This window comes from Palaemon carinicauda, chromosome 6 (genome assembly GCF_036898095.1).
Source record: "Palaemon carinicauda isolate YSFRI2023 chromosome 6, ASM3689809v2, whole genome shotgun sequence".
NCBI classification, from domain to species: Eukaryota; Metazoa; Arthropoda; class Malacostraca; order Decapoda; family Palaemonidae; genus Palaemon; species Palaemon carinicauda.
This window is the reverse complement of record NC_090730.1, coordinates 19,332,339-19,346,279: the sequence shown is the minus strand read 5'-3', so window position 1 is coordinate 19,346,279 and position 13,941 is coordinate 19,332,339. Positions and strand designations below refer to the sequence as shown.

At 43.2% G+C, this 13,941-nt stretch overlaps 1 protein-coding gene across 1 annotated transcript in view; it reads left to right on the top strand.

Annotated features, from left to right (window-relative positions):
- The window catches only part of LOC137642482 (sphingomyelin phosphodiesterase-like), a 54,727-nt gene extending 48,874 nt beyond the window's left edge, over window positions 1-5,853 (top strand). The window contains exons 10-12 of the mRNA XM_068375071.1: window positions 3,955-4,138; window positions 5,094-5,278; window positions 5,639-5,853. Of these exons, the coding sequence (XP_068231172.1) occupies window positions 3,955-4,138; window positions 5,094-5,278; window positions 5,639-5,801 (532 nt within the window). The 3' untranslated portion in view covers window positions 5,802-5,853. The remainder of the gene's footprint in view (window positions 1-3,954; window positions 4,139-5,093; window positions 5,279-5,638) is intronic.
- The last annotated feature ends 8,088 nt before the right edge of the window (window positions 5,854-13,941 follow it).

Genomic DNA, 13,941 nt, shown 5'->3' with positions numbered 1-13,941 from the left:
CCATATTTTGCGATATTGTTAAAAATATATTGCAAGGAATACAAATATATTTTTATAAGTAATACAAATAACCTCCATTATCATAATGTTTGAAAATGGAGGTAAGGTATGCTGAACAGCAGAGTCAGAACGAGCTGGAACAACAATAGTTGTGGTTTCCTCTTCAAGACTCTGTTGAGGGAACACCTGAGGCTCAGTCTGCAAAGGCTGATCAAAAGAAGTAGCAGAAGGTAGGCGCATGGGTGGAGGAGGCTGACTCCTGGCATGAGTGGCTGAACTCAAGGGTTGCGCTTGCCGAGTGGTTGGCGGATGCGCAGTAGCAAGTTCCTGAGGAACGAGTTGAGGTTCCTGCGGTGTGAGCTGAGAGCGAAAAGGCAGTGGCTGCGCAGAACGCAGTAAAAGTCTCGCAAGTTGAGGCTCCTGAGGCGCAAGGCTAAGGTGTTGAGGTGCTTGCCCTGAGGAGGGTTGAGCTCGCTGCAGCGAGAGCTGAGGAGACTGACTCATGGATGGGAGAGGTTGTTGTACCTCAAGCGAGTGTTGCCTCACTGGTGGAACAGTAAGTGGAAGCGGAGGAAGAGAGGTATAAGCCTCCTGTTCCCATTGCTGAGGTTGCCTTAAGGAAGGCGGAGGGAGCTGCACACCACTGGGATCAGTAAACTCATAACGTGGCTCAACATCGTACGCCTGGCAGGCGGTACTGCGGTCAGGCGGAGCGAGCGCAGGCGGAGCGAGCGCAGGCGGAGCGAGCGCAGGCGGAGCAAGCGCAGGCGGAGGCGCAACCTTCTCAGCCCGACACTCACGCATCAATACCGAAAGTTGTGACTGCATGGACTGCAGTAGTCAACTTGGGGTCGGCAGACACTAAGGTCTGCTGAGGTAAAGCCTTAACAGCAGAGATCTGTTGCGGCAGAACCTTACTCCTCTTAGGCGGAGTGCATTCAACTGATGACTGCGGCGAGTCAGAGCTAACCCAATGACTGCATCCGGGTTGTTGAACTCTAACTTCGTACGTCTGGCATAGGTCTGGACTTTACGTTTAAGAGGTCTTGAGACCTGAGACCAGCGTTTTCTCCCCTAAATTTCTTCTGCAGACGAGCAAAATAAGGGCTCAATCGTCTGCGGGTGGGAGTGACGGTCTCGGTAAGACACGCCCGCAACCACCGAGGATACTTCTGTGCGCCGATCAAGGCCTGCTGAACCCTTTTGCCCTTCGACATTGCTTCTCCCCTGGGCTTGGGAGCTTGCAAGAGGTCCCGGACTGGGAGGACGACTGGCCCGCACAGAAGTACCCTCACGCACAACACTGACACACTTTGCGCTAATCACTTATCACTTTGATTTTCTGTTTGCACTTATTTCACTGAACTCGAAACTTTAAGTGGTTTGTACCTGAAACACGCAATTCTATCCTTTCTCAAAAGTTAGTAATTGCGAAAACAGAATTACAATGTAACAGAAAAATCTAATGAAAGATAAATAATTCAGTGGCTGGAAAGAGACTAAACACTAGATCACTCTAGAAACGTTTACCTTCTTCCCCTAAAGAGACTAGGGAGAAGAGCAAAAACGATAACAACGTTACTCGCTTGAATGAAACTTTTATCCTCCTCTTTCTCCCTCCGTCTCTATCTCTCTCTCTCTCTCTCTCTCTTGACTTAGAACCTGAGAGAAGAGCCCAATCATATATATCGTTAAAACATATTATTGTTAAAGGAAAAAACTGAAATATTTCCCAAAATGAAAAGTTCCTTTATTAGGATTAAAACCATTAAGTTAAGAAAGAATGAACAAAACGCTAGACACTGTTACTCTTACTGCAACGTGAAACCGTGAAAATTCTTTCTCTATCGTAACGATAGAGCGCAAGTTGAACGTTCTGAACGTCAACAACTGCAGAGACAAAACAAAACGTTAGTTCAACTTTGAAAACAGTACGAGACTATCAAAGAAATTCTTTCAAAGACATTAAAATAGCATAATATGTTAACAGGTAAAACCGAAATGACGGGCTCAAAGTTAATTAACTTCGGTACCAAGAAAAGACCGCCTACTAATAGGAAGGTCGAATATAAACAAATATAAAAATTAATTTTAATAAGTTTATAATAAAAGGAAGTTAATCGAAGAGGCCTATAAGAGGCGGAGAGATATAAAATAAATCTATAACTTTTGTTAAGCAAAATTAAGAAAGAGAGTCTATACTCTCTTAGACACCAACACTTCCGTCTAAGGGAAGGGTCGGCCATTTAAAGGTGAAAGAGAGTTCATACTCTCTTCGTCACCATAAATAATCAAATTAATTCCAAAAGCTAACTAAGCTAATATAGAAGTTTCCAGTATAGCGAATAGCTGCAAATTTTAGAGAAATACTTCACCAAACCGTGAACAATACTCCAAAATCATAAGCGTATCCAAGAACGTCTTGCCGGAAGCACGACAGAGGAAAAAGTGAGGTGGCGTCAACAACAAGTACTGTAGTACCTGGCCACAGGTGGCGCTTGTGAGTACACCCCCTTCTAGTATAGTGATAGCTGGCGTATCCCTCCCGTAGAATTCTGTCGGGCAACGGAGTTGACAGCTACATGATTATCGGGTAAGTTTAATATTGAAAAATGATGTAAAAGGAGCATTTCACTGGGCGGCACAGGTCGGAGCCCAGAAATAGATTTTTTCCTTCGCTCAAAATCCGTTTAGCAAATCATTAACATTTACATATAACACACTAAATAAACAAGCAATTTAGATCTAAATTGTTGCTTCAATTGTATCAATATTTACAATAAAAATATAACCTTTATTATTCTTTATATTAAATAGGACAGGGCTGAAAACTATATACAGTATCATCCCATTTTTTCTATTGAATTACTTAACATATTTTTTAAACTGTCAAGTTATTATATTAAAAATTAGTTTTTTCCTATAACTTTTTGTCCTTCTTGAATGAAAATATATATATTGCAACTTTTTGTCCTACATTCAAAAGGATTACTACTCGGTCACTAACTTTCAAATTCAATATCTTTTATGAAAGTGAATGGTGTTTTTTCTTGTACCTGGCAGTTTACAAATAATTTACTTATACATGATCTGGATTTTATTGAATAGTGTATTCCATAAAATGTAAAGTAGGACCAGATGGATAATATTCACAAATCATCATTACATTTATAAAAAAATCATTTTCTTACTGTATATCATAATTTCAAGATTACTTTTAAGAAATGCCAGTTGTAATGAGAGGATCAATCAATATATACAGTATTTATGTTCATAACTTGCTGCAGCTTTAGTAAACATAAACAGCTGAGTATGAGAGAGAGTGAAGTCACAGAAAACTAAGGTTTCACCATAAAAGAGTGCTCAGATTGATGTTATGTTTGGAAAATCTGCCCAAATTATCTTAGAAATGGTGGAAACAAAATCTTTTTTAATAACTTTAAGGTGACTTGAGGCTTATTTTCATTTTAAAAAATCTGTACCAGATGGGATTATATACTAAAAATTGTCAACTTAATTGAATTTTGTGACTTGCTTATTTTCATTTAAATAAATCTGTGCCAGACAGGATTATATTATATATTATAAATCATCAACTTAATTGAATTTAGTTACTTGAAAAAAGTCAGTTTCAGTGGTTTAGTGATGAGGTATTGTATGTACAGTAAGGGATAAAATTTTCGTATTACTGTACCTCTTACCGAATATAATTGTAAGTCATTAAAAATAAGATAGATGTATTATATTATCCAGTAAATGTTAATTAATAGGAATGAATTTAGGCTACACTCTGAGAGGATTAATATTACATAACTTGGCATCATTTATATTAAAAAGAAATAGAAATAGTAAAAAATAAGGATTTTCAATGTTTACCTTAGTTAATTTGGCCGTTTTACATCCAGTAAATTGCACAAAGTGCATTGGGCAGCTTATGAGATGTTTATTTTCTAGATATGAAAGTATCATCCGTGGACAGTTCTTCGGTCACACACATTACGATGAATTTGAAGTTTTCCACGACGGCGACAGGCCTATAGGTGTAGCTTATGTTGCTCCTAGCCAGACTCCATGGTATGACCTCAACCCAGCTTACAGAATTTACACCATTGATGGGGAGCGACCTGAAACAACTAGGGTGATTAATATAATTTTCTTTAATTTGCCTGAATCTGTTTGATATTAAAGTAGATTGGTGGAAATTTTTTCATATTCCAAACCCCAAAGGAACATTTTTCTGAATGCTAGTAGGCTACTAGTCTCTATACTGTGTACCATGAAATGTTCACTTTTCCTAGAGGAGGGTGTTTGTTACTTTTCATAAAAATTATTGTTACCAGGAGTGCATTATATAGTTTGTTTACAGAGCTTCCACTTAAGAAATCATGCCTACTATGCATCCACTTAGACAACTGTTTTTACTTCATATTTAAAACCACCTTTTCCTTTCACGTCAAACAAAAAATTTGACTTTGAGACGGATGTCAGGTGTCATAAAAAATATTAACACATTTTATCTATAACATTAAAGATAGCCATCACAGCCTATCTGCCCTTAATGAATAAAGTTATATTTTTTCCCATGTTCTCAATTACAGAGGTAAATGCTCTTCATTCAGTAATTATGTCTTCATACAAAGGAGTTAGCCTACAACACTGTTATCAGGATATCTTGATTATACTTATAATGTTCATTCATATTTTCCCATTTGATACATGCATTAAAGGAAATCCACAAAAGAATGTCTATAATAATAAGACAAATAGTGTGCTGTATGGTATCTCACTGCACTTATTTTGGCAAGAAGCAACTAGTTTTACTTTTATGAAAAAACATATACAGTACAGAATATATTACAAAAACAGAAGAGTTCTGTTATACAGTATTTACACCTACCTATAGCATGATTTTATGGTAGCCTATAAGACATTTAAATCAGTCAATCAACCACTAATGCAATTGACAACATAAGCTGATGGAAAATGTATTAGAAATTTGTTATCAACCCATCAAATTACATCAATACAACAAGTTTTAGTGTATGAAATTCACATAAAAAATTCATATACCACATTTTTCTGTCTTGTCACAGATGGTTCTTGATCACTCCACATATGTCATGAGCTTGACAGAGGCTCATGAAACAAACGTAACCAGGTGGTATAAACTCTACGATGCCAAGGAAGCTTATGGGATGCCAAGTCTTAAGCCTGAAGACTGGCACCAGCTAGGTCAAAGGATGGCTGAAAACAGGACATTGTTTGATATTTACTGGAGGTATTGCCAGTTGTTTTTTTCTACCACTATAGATATATAAATTTTCATTTGTAATTTTGATAATCTGAATATATATTTTGTATTGATAGGCTACACTTTTTTCTTATTTATTCATAGTAGTACCCGATAAGCATAGTTATCTGGTTTCTCAAGAAAGTGTTTATGGTTGAAGATGCTAACTCTGTTCTTAGAAGAAGTACAATTTTTTATTTAAACTTGCAAAACTAGGAGTTTCTACATTCACAGCATTAAAGATTTTTTAATCTACTTTGTACTGTAAGCAGGGCCTCTTAATTTAAGCTTTATGGAGAACTTTGTTCCTTTATCTATGGTATTATCTATCAACTTCTGTTTTAACAGGAATTTTGTCAGCAGTGGTGACCCTTACTTGGCTGCGGGCTGTGACGACTTTTGCTATGAACAGCGACTGTGTGATGTGATGACTACTGATCGTAATGATCTAGATGCCTGTTATGGGGCCATTCAGATAAAGAAAAAAGTGGGGGATATATCAAATAATTAATGACTATTTAAAAAGAATAGCTACAAAATATAAAATCAAATAAAAGTAACTACTGTATTTATCTCTCTATTTATATTTCCTCACCTGACTCAATATTAGATTTACTTGTATCCAAATGAAAGTGATGGAGAGAAAGTGATGGAGAGACAGAAATTGAATGTGAGATGAAGTGTCTAAGGAGTATGGCTGGTGTATCTCGAGTAGATAGGGTTAGGAATGAAGTGGAGAGGGTGAGAACGGGTGTAAGAAATGAGTTAGCGGCTAGAGTGGATATGAATGTGTTGAGGTGGTTTGGCCATGTTGAGAGAATGGAAAGTATCTGTCTGCTAAAGAAGGTGATGAATGCAAGAGTTGATGGGAGAAGTGCAAGAGGAAGGCCAAGGTTTGGGTGGATTGATGGTGTGAAGAAAGCTCTGGGTGATAGGAGGATAGATGTGAGAGAGGCAAGAGAGCGTGCTAGAAATACGAATGAATGGCGAGCGAATGTGACGCAGTTCCGGTAGGCCCTGCTGCTTCCTCCGATGCCTTAGATGACTGCGGAGGTAGCAGCAGTACGGGATTCAGCATTATGAAGCTTTATCTGTGGTGGATAATGTGGGAGGGTGGGCTGTGGCACCCTAGCAGTACCAGCTGAACTCGGTTGAGTCCCTTGTTAGGCTGGGAGGAACGTACAGAGTAGAGGTCCCCTTTTTTGTTTTGTTTCATTTGTTGATGTCGGCTACCCCCCAAAATTGGGGGAAGTGCCTTGGTATATGTATGTATGTATGTATACAAACCTTAGCTATTTACATGGGGTAATTACTTCGGCGTAGCTGAATGACGAACCATTAGAATTTAACGAGGGTTTACTACCCCCCCCCCCCCCCCCCCCGCCTCACACACACCAGTGAGTGCTTCACTTTGCTTAGAGGTAGGACTTATCGCAGGGGACAGGGCTGGCGGGCAAATACAGGGGGTCCTCGGGTTACGACGCTGATCCGTTCTTAAGACGCGGTGTAACCCGAATTTCCGTGTAAGTCGGAACACCATAAATATACGTACTGTACTGTACTGTAAAGTATTACTGTATACTGTACTATAATAAAATGTATCAAATGACATAAAAACAATATTAGAAAAAGAGAAAACAATTCCTTACCACATGAATTAAAGTAAATATCAATAAAAAAGAAAACAATTCCTTACCACATGAATTAAAGTAAACATCAATAAAAAAAGAAAACAATTCCTTACCACATGAATTAAAGTAAATATCAATAAAAAAAAAGAAAACAATTCCTTACCACATGAATTAAAGTAAATATCAATAAAAAAAAGAAAACAATTCCTTACCACATGAATTAAAGTAAATATCAATAAAAAAAAAGAAAACAATTCCTTACCACATGAATTAAAGTAAATATCAATAAAAAGAGAAAACAATTCCTTACCACATGAATTAAAGTAAATATCAATAAAAAAAAAAAACAATTCCTTACCACATGAATTAAAGTAAATATCAATAAAAAAAAGAAAACAATTCCTTACCACATGAATTAAAGTAAATATCAATAAAAAAAGAAAACAATTCCTTACCACATGAATTAAAGTAAATATCAATAAAAAAAAAAGAAAACAATTCCTTACCACATGAATTAAAGTAAATATCAATAAAAAAAGAAAACAATTCCTTACCACATGAATTAAAGTAAATATCAATAAAAAAAAAGAAAACAATTCCTTACCACATGAATTAAAGTAAATATCAATAAAAAAAAAAAGAGAACAATTCCTTACCTTATTCCTATGGTTGTCTTGCACACTGGAAGGGATGTTGCAAGGGACGGAGAGACTGGTTTATTGTGGAGAGGAAGGTGCAGAAGATGCTGGAGAAACTGGGGCAGGTGAATCAGGATTCTCTGGAAGTGAGACAGAAGATGCTGGAGAAGCTGGGGCAGGCGAGTCTGGAGGTGAAGAGCCTACAAGAGGTGGTGGAGAAGCTGGAGAAGCAGAGGCAGCTGAGGTTGATGGCAGAGGCTCTGTAGCAATAGAGGCAGCTGAGGTTGATGGTAGAGGCTCTGTTGCAGGCAAATCTGGAGTAGTAGAGGCAGCTGATGTAGAGGGTGCAGTTCTCTCTACTTTCTTAAAATACCGCACCAGGTTAGACTGGACAGAGAGGATCCTCTTCTCATCCAAAATCTCCTTATAACACTGCAGTAAGTCCATGACACCTCTGGAAACCCTGGTGAACCTGTCCATGTTGGGATCTTGAGCCTCGAAAGTTGCCAATGCTTGTTGTATCTCGGCAAAACCTTTTGACAAGCCCTGCCTTGTGAAAGCCTTAGGGTCTGGGGTGGGGGCTTCTTCCTCTTCCTCTATGATCTGCTTCTCCAGTTGTATCAAGTCCCCAGCAGATGACTCCTCTCCATGAGATTCTAGCAGCTCCGTAACATCATCAACCTCCATCTCCAAATCGGTTTCCTTACTCAGGGCAACAATGTTCTTGATAACATGGTCAACTGTGTCCTCAAACCCATGAAAATCATTAACAAATTGAGGACATAGCTTCCTCCAAACACCATTCATGTTTGTAACCTTCACCTCCTCCCAGGAATCAGTAATGTTCTTAATAGCATCAAGGATGTTGTAGGACTTCCAAAAGTCCTTCAGAGTCAAGTCCTTCTTCGTTTCAGTTGCCTGTAATGCCATAGCAATTGTTCTTCGGAGGTAGTAGGCCTTGAATGAAGCAATCACTCCCTGGTCCATAGGCTGTAAAATGGCCGTGGTATTAAGTGGAAGGTAAACCACCTTCACATTAGGGTGAAAGTCTCCCAGCTGGGCAGGGTGTCCAGGGGCATTGTCCAGCAATAGCAACACCTTAAAGGGGATACCCTTTTGGGCGCAATATCGCTCCACACTAGGTACAAAATGGTTGATAAACCAGTCTTCAAACACTGCAAGTGTCACCCATGCCTTCTTATTTGCCTTCCAAATGACTGGGAGTTGACTCTTCCAAATTCCCTTGAGTGCCCTTGGATTTTCAGCCTGATAGACCAGCATGGGCTTCAGTTTGAAGTCGCCAGCAGCATTTCCCCCAAGAAGCAAAGTTAGCCTCTCCTTGCCTGCTTTATGACCGGGTGCTGACTTCTCCTCCTTTGCTATGTACGTGCGGTTAGGCATGCGCTTCCAGAATAAACCTGTCTCATCCGCATTGAACACCTGATAAGCAGAATAACCCCCCTCCCTAATTATCTCAGCCAACGCTTTAGGAAATTCACTTGCTGCTTTCTCATCCCCACTAGCAGCTTCACCTTGCACTTTAAGATTATGGTAATTGGCCCGAGCCTTAAATCGCATAAACCAACCCCTACTAGCCGAAAACTCTTCACTTTCACTTTCTCCCCCCCTTTCTTTTTTCAACGCTTCAAACAACCTTTTAGCCTTCTCTTGAATAACCATTAAGCTCACTGGAATACGCCGTTGATTTTGATCTTCCAACCAAAGCACTAATAACCTTTCCATTTCGATAATTAAACCACTACGCTGTTTCGTTATCACTGTTGGTTTCATTGGAGCAGATCCTTTTACGTGTTCAACAATGCGCTCCTTATCTTTAAGGATAGTAGCCACGGTCGAACGGCTAAAGCCAAGCGATTGGCCAATGTTCGTTGGCGTTTCACCGTTTTTAGACCGCTTAATAATGTCTAATTTCACTTCCATGGTGATGGCCTTCCTTTTCTTCGATGCACTGCCATCAGAAGAATCTGCCTTGCGCTTTGGAGCCATAATGAAGGGCAAAAAGTTCAAAAAAACGATCAAACACGTGAGAGAAAGAACAGGCAATCACAACCAAAAATGGCGTATGAGTGGAACTGAGCGACGCCGTCTTCCTCGCCCAAAACCACCGCAAAGCGTATTCATCCACCGCGCGCTAGAAACTAGTTCGCAATTGTTTACGTCGCTTACGACGCTAACGGTGTAAGACGGAACGACGCTTAATATTATTTTTATATTTTTATGGGGCGCGTTCGTAACGGCGAAACCGCGTAAGTCGGGACCGTCGTAACCCGAGGACCTACTGTATGTGTAAATAGCTAAGGTTTGTATAGTTAGGAAAAATACAAATTATCTACGAATTTGTCATTTGTTCCGTAACTGAAATACAAACCAAGCTTTTTACATAGGGGGACTCAACCCTTAGGAGGGGAGGCAAGTCCCTGCCATACTGGCTTTGGCTTGCCCGGGGACTCCATATTCGAGTGTGTAAGTACTCAAGAAATAAGGAGTCCCTGCTCCTCGCTAGCATGCTGTGCAACTGCTGCGGCCTACATAATCTGTGTGTGAAGGTGAGGAAGTGACTCGTCCTAGGAAGTTGACCAAGAGTTCTTCAGATGGAAAACTAGGCTAGGACTCTCCCAATACCACCTCGTCAGGGTATGGGGACATGACAGTATTACACTTAATACTAGGAGCACAAGGGAGCATGGTTTACCTGCAATGGTTCGAGGTCAGCTGTGCAGAGAACCCAGGATGCTGCTTTCTCCAAGGGAGGAGAGGATGAAGAAAAGAATAAGGTCCAGACAGATCTTTTCATTCACGCAGACTAAAACCGGGTAACAATGCCCTCAACCTTCTGCTACTTGTCCATCAAGGAGCCTGAGGTTAGACCAGCTGTTGTGCAGCCACCACAGGGCCGATAGAGAACGTATCGAGCCTCCTGTGTGTCACGTCTTGCAGGTAGTGGGCCGTGAAGGTGGTCTGTCGCTTCCACACCCCAGCTTGTAGGACCTGCGTCACTGAATAATTTTTCTTGAAGGACAGGGACGTAGCCACGCCCGACATCATGCGCCCTAGGGCGACATGACGGAGAAGGGTCAGGATTTAAAGCCAGATGTATTACCTTGCGAATCCAGGCCGAGATAGTATTCCTGGTGACCCTCCTCTTCGTTTTCCCAGTGCTCACGAACAAGGCTTGCACCTGGGGACGAACTGCAGCTGTTCTTTTAAGATACAATCTCAGACTCCTCACTGGGCACAGTAGGAGATGGTCTGGGTCATCTGTTACAGAACGAAGACTCGAAACCTGGAAAGAGTCAAACCTGGAAAGAGTCGAACCTAGGGTCCGGCACTCCCGGATTCTGGGTCTTGGCAACAAATTCAGGGACGAATCTGAACGTTACCTCCCCCCATCCCCTTGAATGGGCATTGTCGTACGAGAGACCATGCAGTTCACTGACTTGCTTGGCCGAGGCCAATGCTAGCAAGAAAACCCTCTTCCAGGTAAGGTGGCAATCTGAAGCCTGGTGTAATGGTTAGTAGGGAGGTCTCTTCAGAGACCTGAGAACACAATCCACGTTCCATGGAGGTGGTCTCACTTCCGACTGAGGGCAGGCAAGTTCATAACTTCGTATGAGAAGGGAAAGTTCCAGCGAGGAAGAAATGTCCATTCCTTTAAGCTTGAAGGCAACACTTAAGGCTGAGCGATAGCCTTTCACTGCCGAGACGAAAGGCGCATTTCCTCCCGAAAATACACGAGGAACTCTGTTATTGCTGGAATAGTGGTATCGAGTGGAGAGATACCCCTTCCACGACACCAACCACAGAAGACTCACCACTTCGCCTGGTAGACCCCTGCGGATGACTTGCGCAGGTGACCAGACATCCTCTTCGCAACTTGTTGCGAAAATCCTCTCTCAGTGAGGAGATGCTGGATAGCCTCCAGGCATAAAGTCGAAGCGAAACTACGGCTTTGTGGAAGATGTTGGCGTGTGGTTGTTTGAGTAGCTCGTGACGTGGAGGGAGTTCTCTCGGAACCTCCGTGAGGAGTTGCAGAATGTCCGGGAACCATTCTGCGCGATGCCATAGCGGGCTATCAGGTTCATTGATAGATTGACCGATATTCTGGTCTTGTTGAGCACCCTCCTCATCAGACAGAACGGGAGAAAGGCGTACAAATCGATGTTGTCCCACCATTGTTGGAAGGCATCCTGCCAGAGAGCCTTGGGGTCCGGGACTGGGGAGCAGTACAGCGGGAGTTTGAAGTTCAGCGCTGTAGCGAACAGATCCACAGTCGGGGAACCCCACAAAGTCAGGACTTTGTTGGCTACTTGAGGATCCAAAGACCACTCAGTACTCACTATCTGCGTCGCTCTGCTCAGACTGTCGGCGAGCACATTCCTTTTGCCTGGAATGAAGCGAGCCGCTAGTGTGATCGAGTGGACTTCGGACCATCTCAGAATCTCTACTGCAAGATGGGATAGCTGTTCTGAAAAGGTACCTCCCTGCTTGTTGATATAAGCCACCACCGTAGTGTTGTCGCTCACCACCACCACAGAGTGGCCCGCCAGGACTTGGTGGAACTTCTGAAGTGCCAGGAACACAGCCTTCATTTCTAGCAGGTTTATGTGAAGGTACTTTTCTGATTCTGACCACAGGCCTGAGGTCCTGTGGTTCAGAACGTGCCCCCCCCCCCTTTCTTTGATGCGTCCGAGAACATCAAATCCGGGGGAAGGACGAGAAGATCCACTCCCTTTCGTAGGTTCTCGTCTGCCACACACCACTGGAGGTCTGTCTGTTCCGCATGACCCACAGGGACCAAAGTATCCGGGGAATCGTGTCCTTGATTCCACCGGGACTTGAGTCACCACTGGAGAGATCTCATTCTGAGGCGACCGTTGGGAACGACACGGGCCAGGGAGGAGAGGTGGCCGAGGAGACGCAACCACGTTTGGGCTGGGAGTTCTTCTCGATTGAGGAAAGGCCTCGCGACCTTCCTCAGCCTTGCTATCCTGTCGTCTGATGGGAAGGCTTTGTGGAGATTGGTGTCTATGACCATGCCTAGGTATACCAGTTTCTGAGAGGGCTGCAGAGAGGACTTCTAGAGATTTACCATGATCCCTAGATCTTGGCAAACTTCGAGGAGCTTGTCTCGGTGGCGAAGAAGGGTTGCCTCCGATTCTGCTAGGATCAGCCAGTCGTCCAGATAATGAAGGAGACGGATGCTGATCCTGTGAGCCCACGATGATATCAGGGTGAACACTGGTGAACACCTGAGGGGCTGTGGAGAGACCGAAACACAGCACCTTGAACTGGTAGATCTTGTCGTCTAAGCAAAATCTTAAGTACTTCCTTGAAGACGGATGGACTGGGATCTGGAAGTACGCATCCTTCAAGTCCAGTGTACACATGAAGTCTTGTGGTCTCACTGCAAGCCTGACCGTGTCTGCCGTCTCCATACTGAACGGAGTCTGTTTGACAAACCCGTTCAGGGTTGAGAGGTCGATGACTGGTCTCCACCCTCCAGACGCCTTCTTTACAAGAAAGTGTCGACTGTAGAAGCCTGGGGACCCGTCCACTACCTCTTGGAGAGCGTCCTTCTTCAACATGGTCTGGACTTCTGCCCAAAGGGCTTGCCCTCTTGCCGATCCCATGGCAAGAGAGCTCAACGACACTGGATTCGCTGTCAGGGGAGGTAGAGAAGCTGTGAACGGGACGCGATAACCCTGACCGTTTACGGAAATCGTCCAGGTATCTGCCCCGAGTTGCTGCCACCTTGTCGCGCAACTTTGTAGGCATCCCCCCCACAGATGGACATGCAGGGGGACTGCTAACCCTAGCGTTTACGGCCTCGGCCGTTTCCTCTAAGGTTCTTACCTCCCCTGGAGGACTTCGTGCTCCTTCTGCTCTTGGCAGGAAAGGGCTTAGACACCTTCGGCTTTGCTGCTGTCGTCTTCTTTGTGTCCTTAGCCGGACGGGGCTGTTGGGCTGCTGGAGGTTTGTAGGGCCTCGATGTCAGGGCCCTATGGATGAGGGAATCCTGGTTGGACTTCCTCCACCTCTCAGCGGTTAGCTCCACGTCCTTAGGCTCAAACAAACTCTTACCGAGCACGGAAGAGTGTCTGAGCCTGCTAACATCCGAACTGGGGACCTTCTGGTGGAATCTCTCAGCCACTGCATCCCGTCGTTTGAGAATCGTATTGGCCCACAAGCTCGAGACTTGGTGAGCCAGAAACTCGATGATCCGCGTGCCTGAGAGCAAGAATGTCTCCAGTGCCTTCCTGGTGCTTTCTTTGGACAGGTCCTCAGACCGCACCAGGATGCCCAGAGACCCCAGCCAGATGTCAAGCCACGAAGTTGTATGCATGGCACACTTCACCACCTT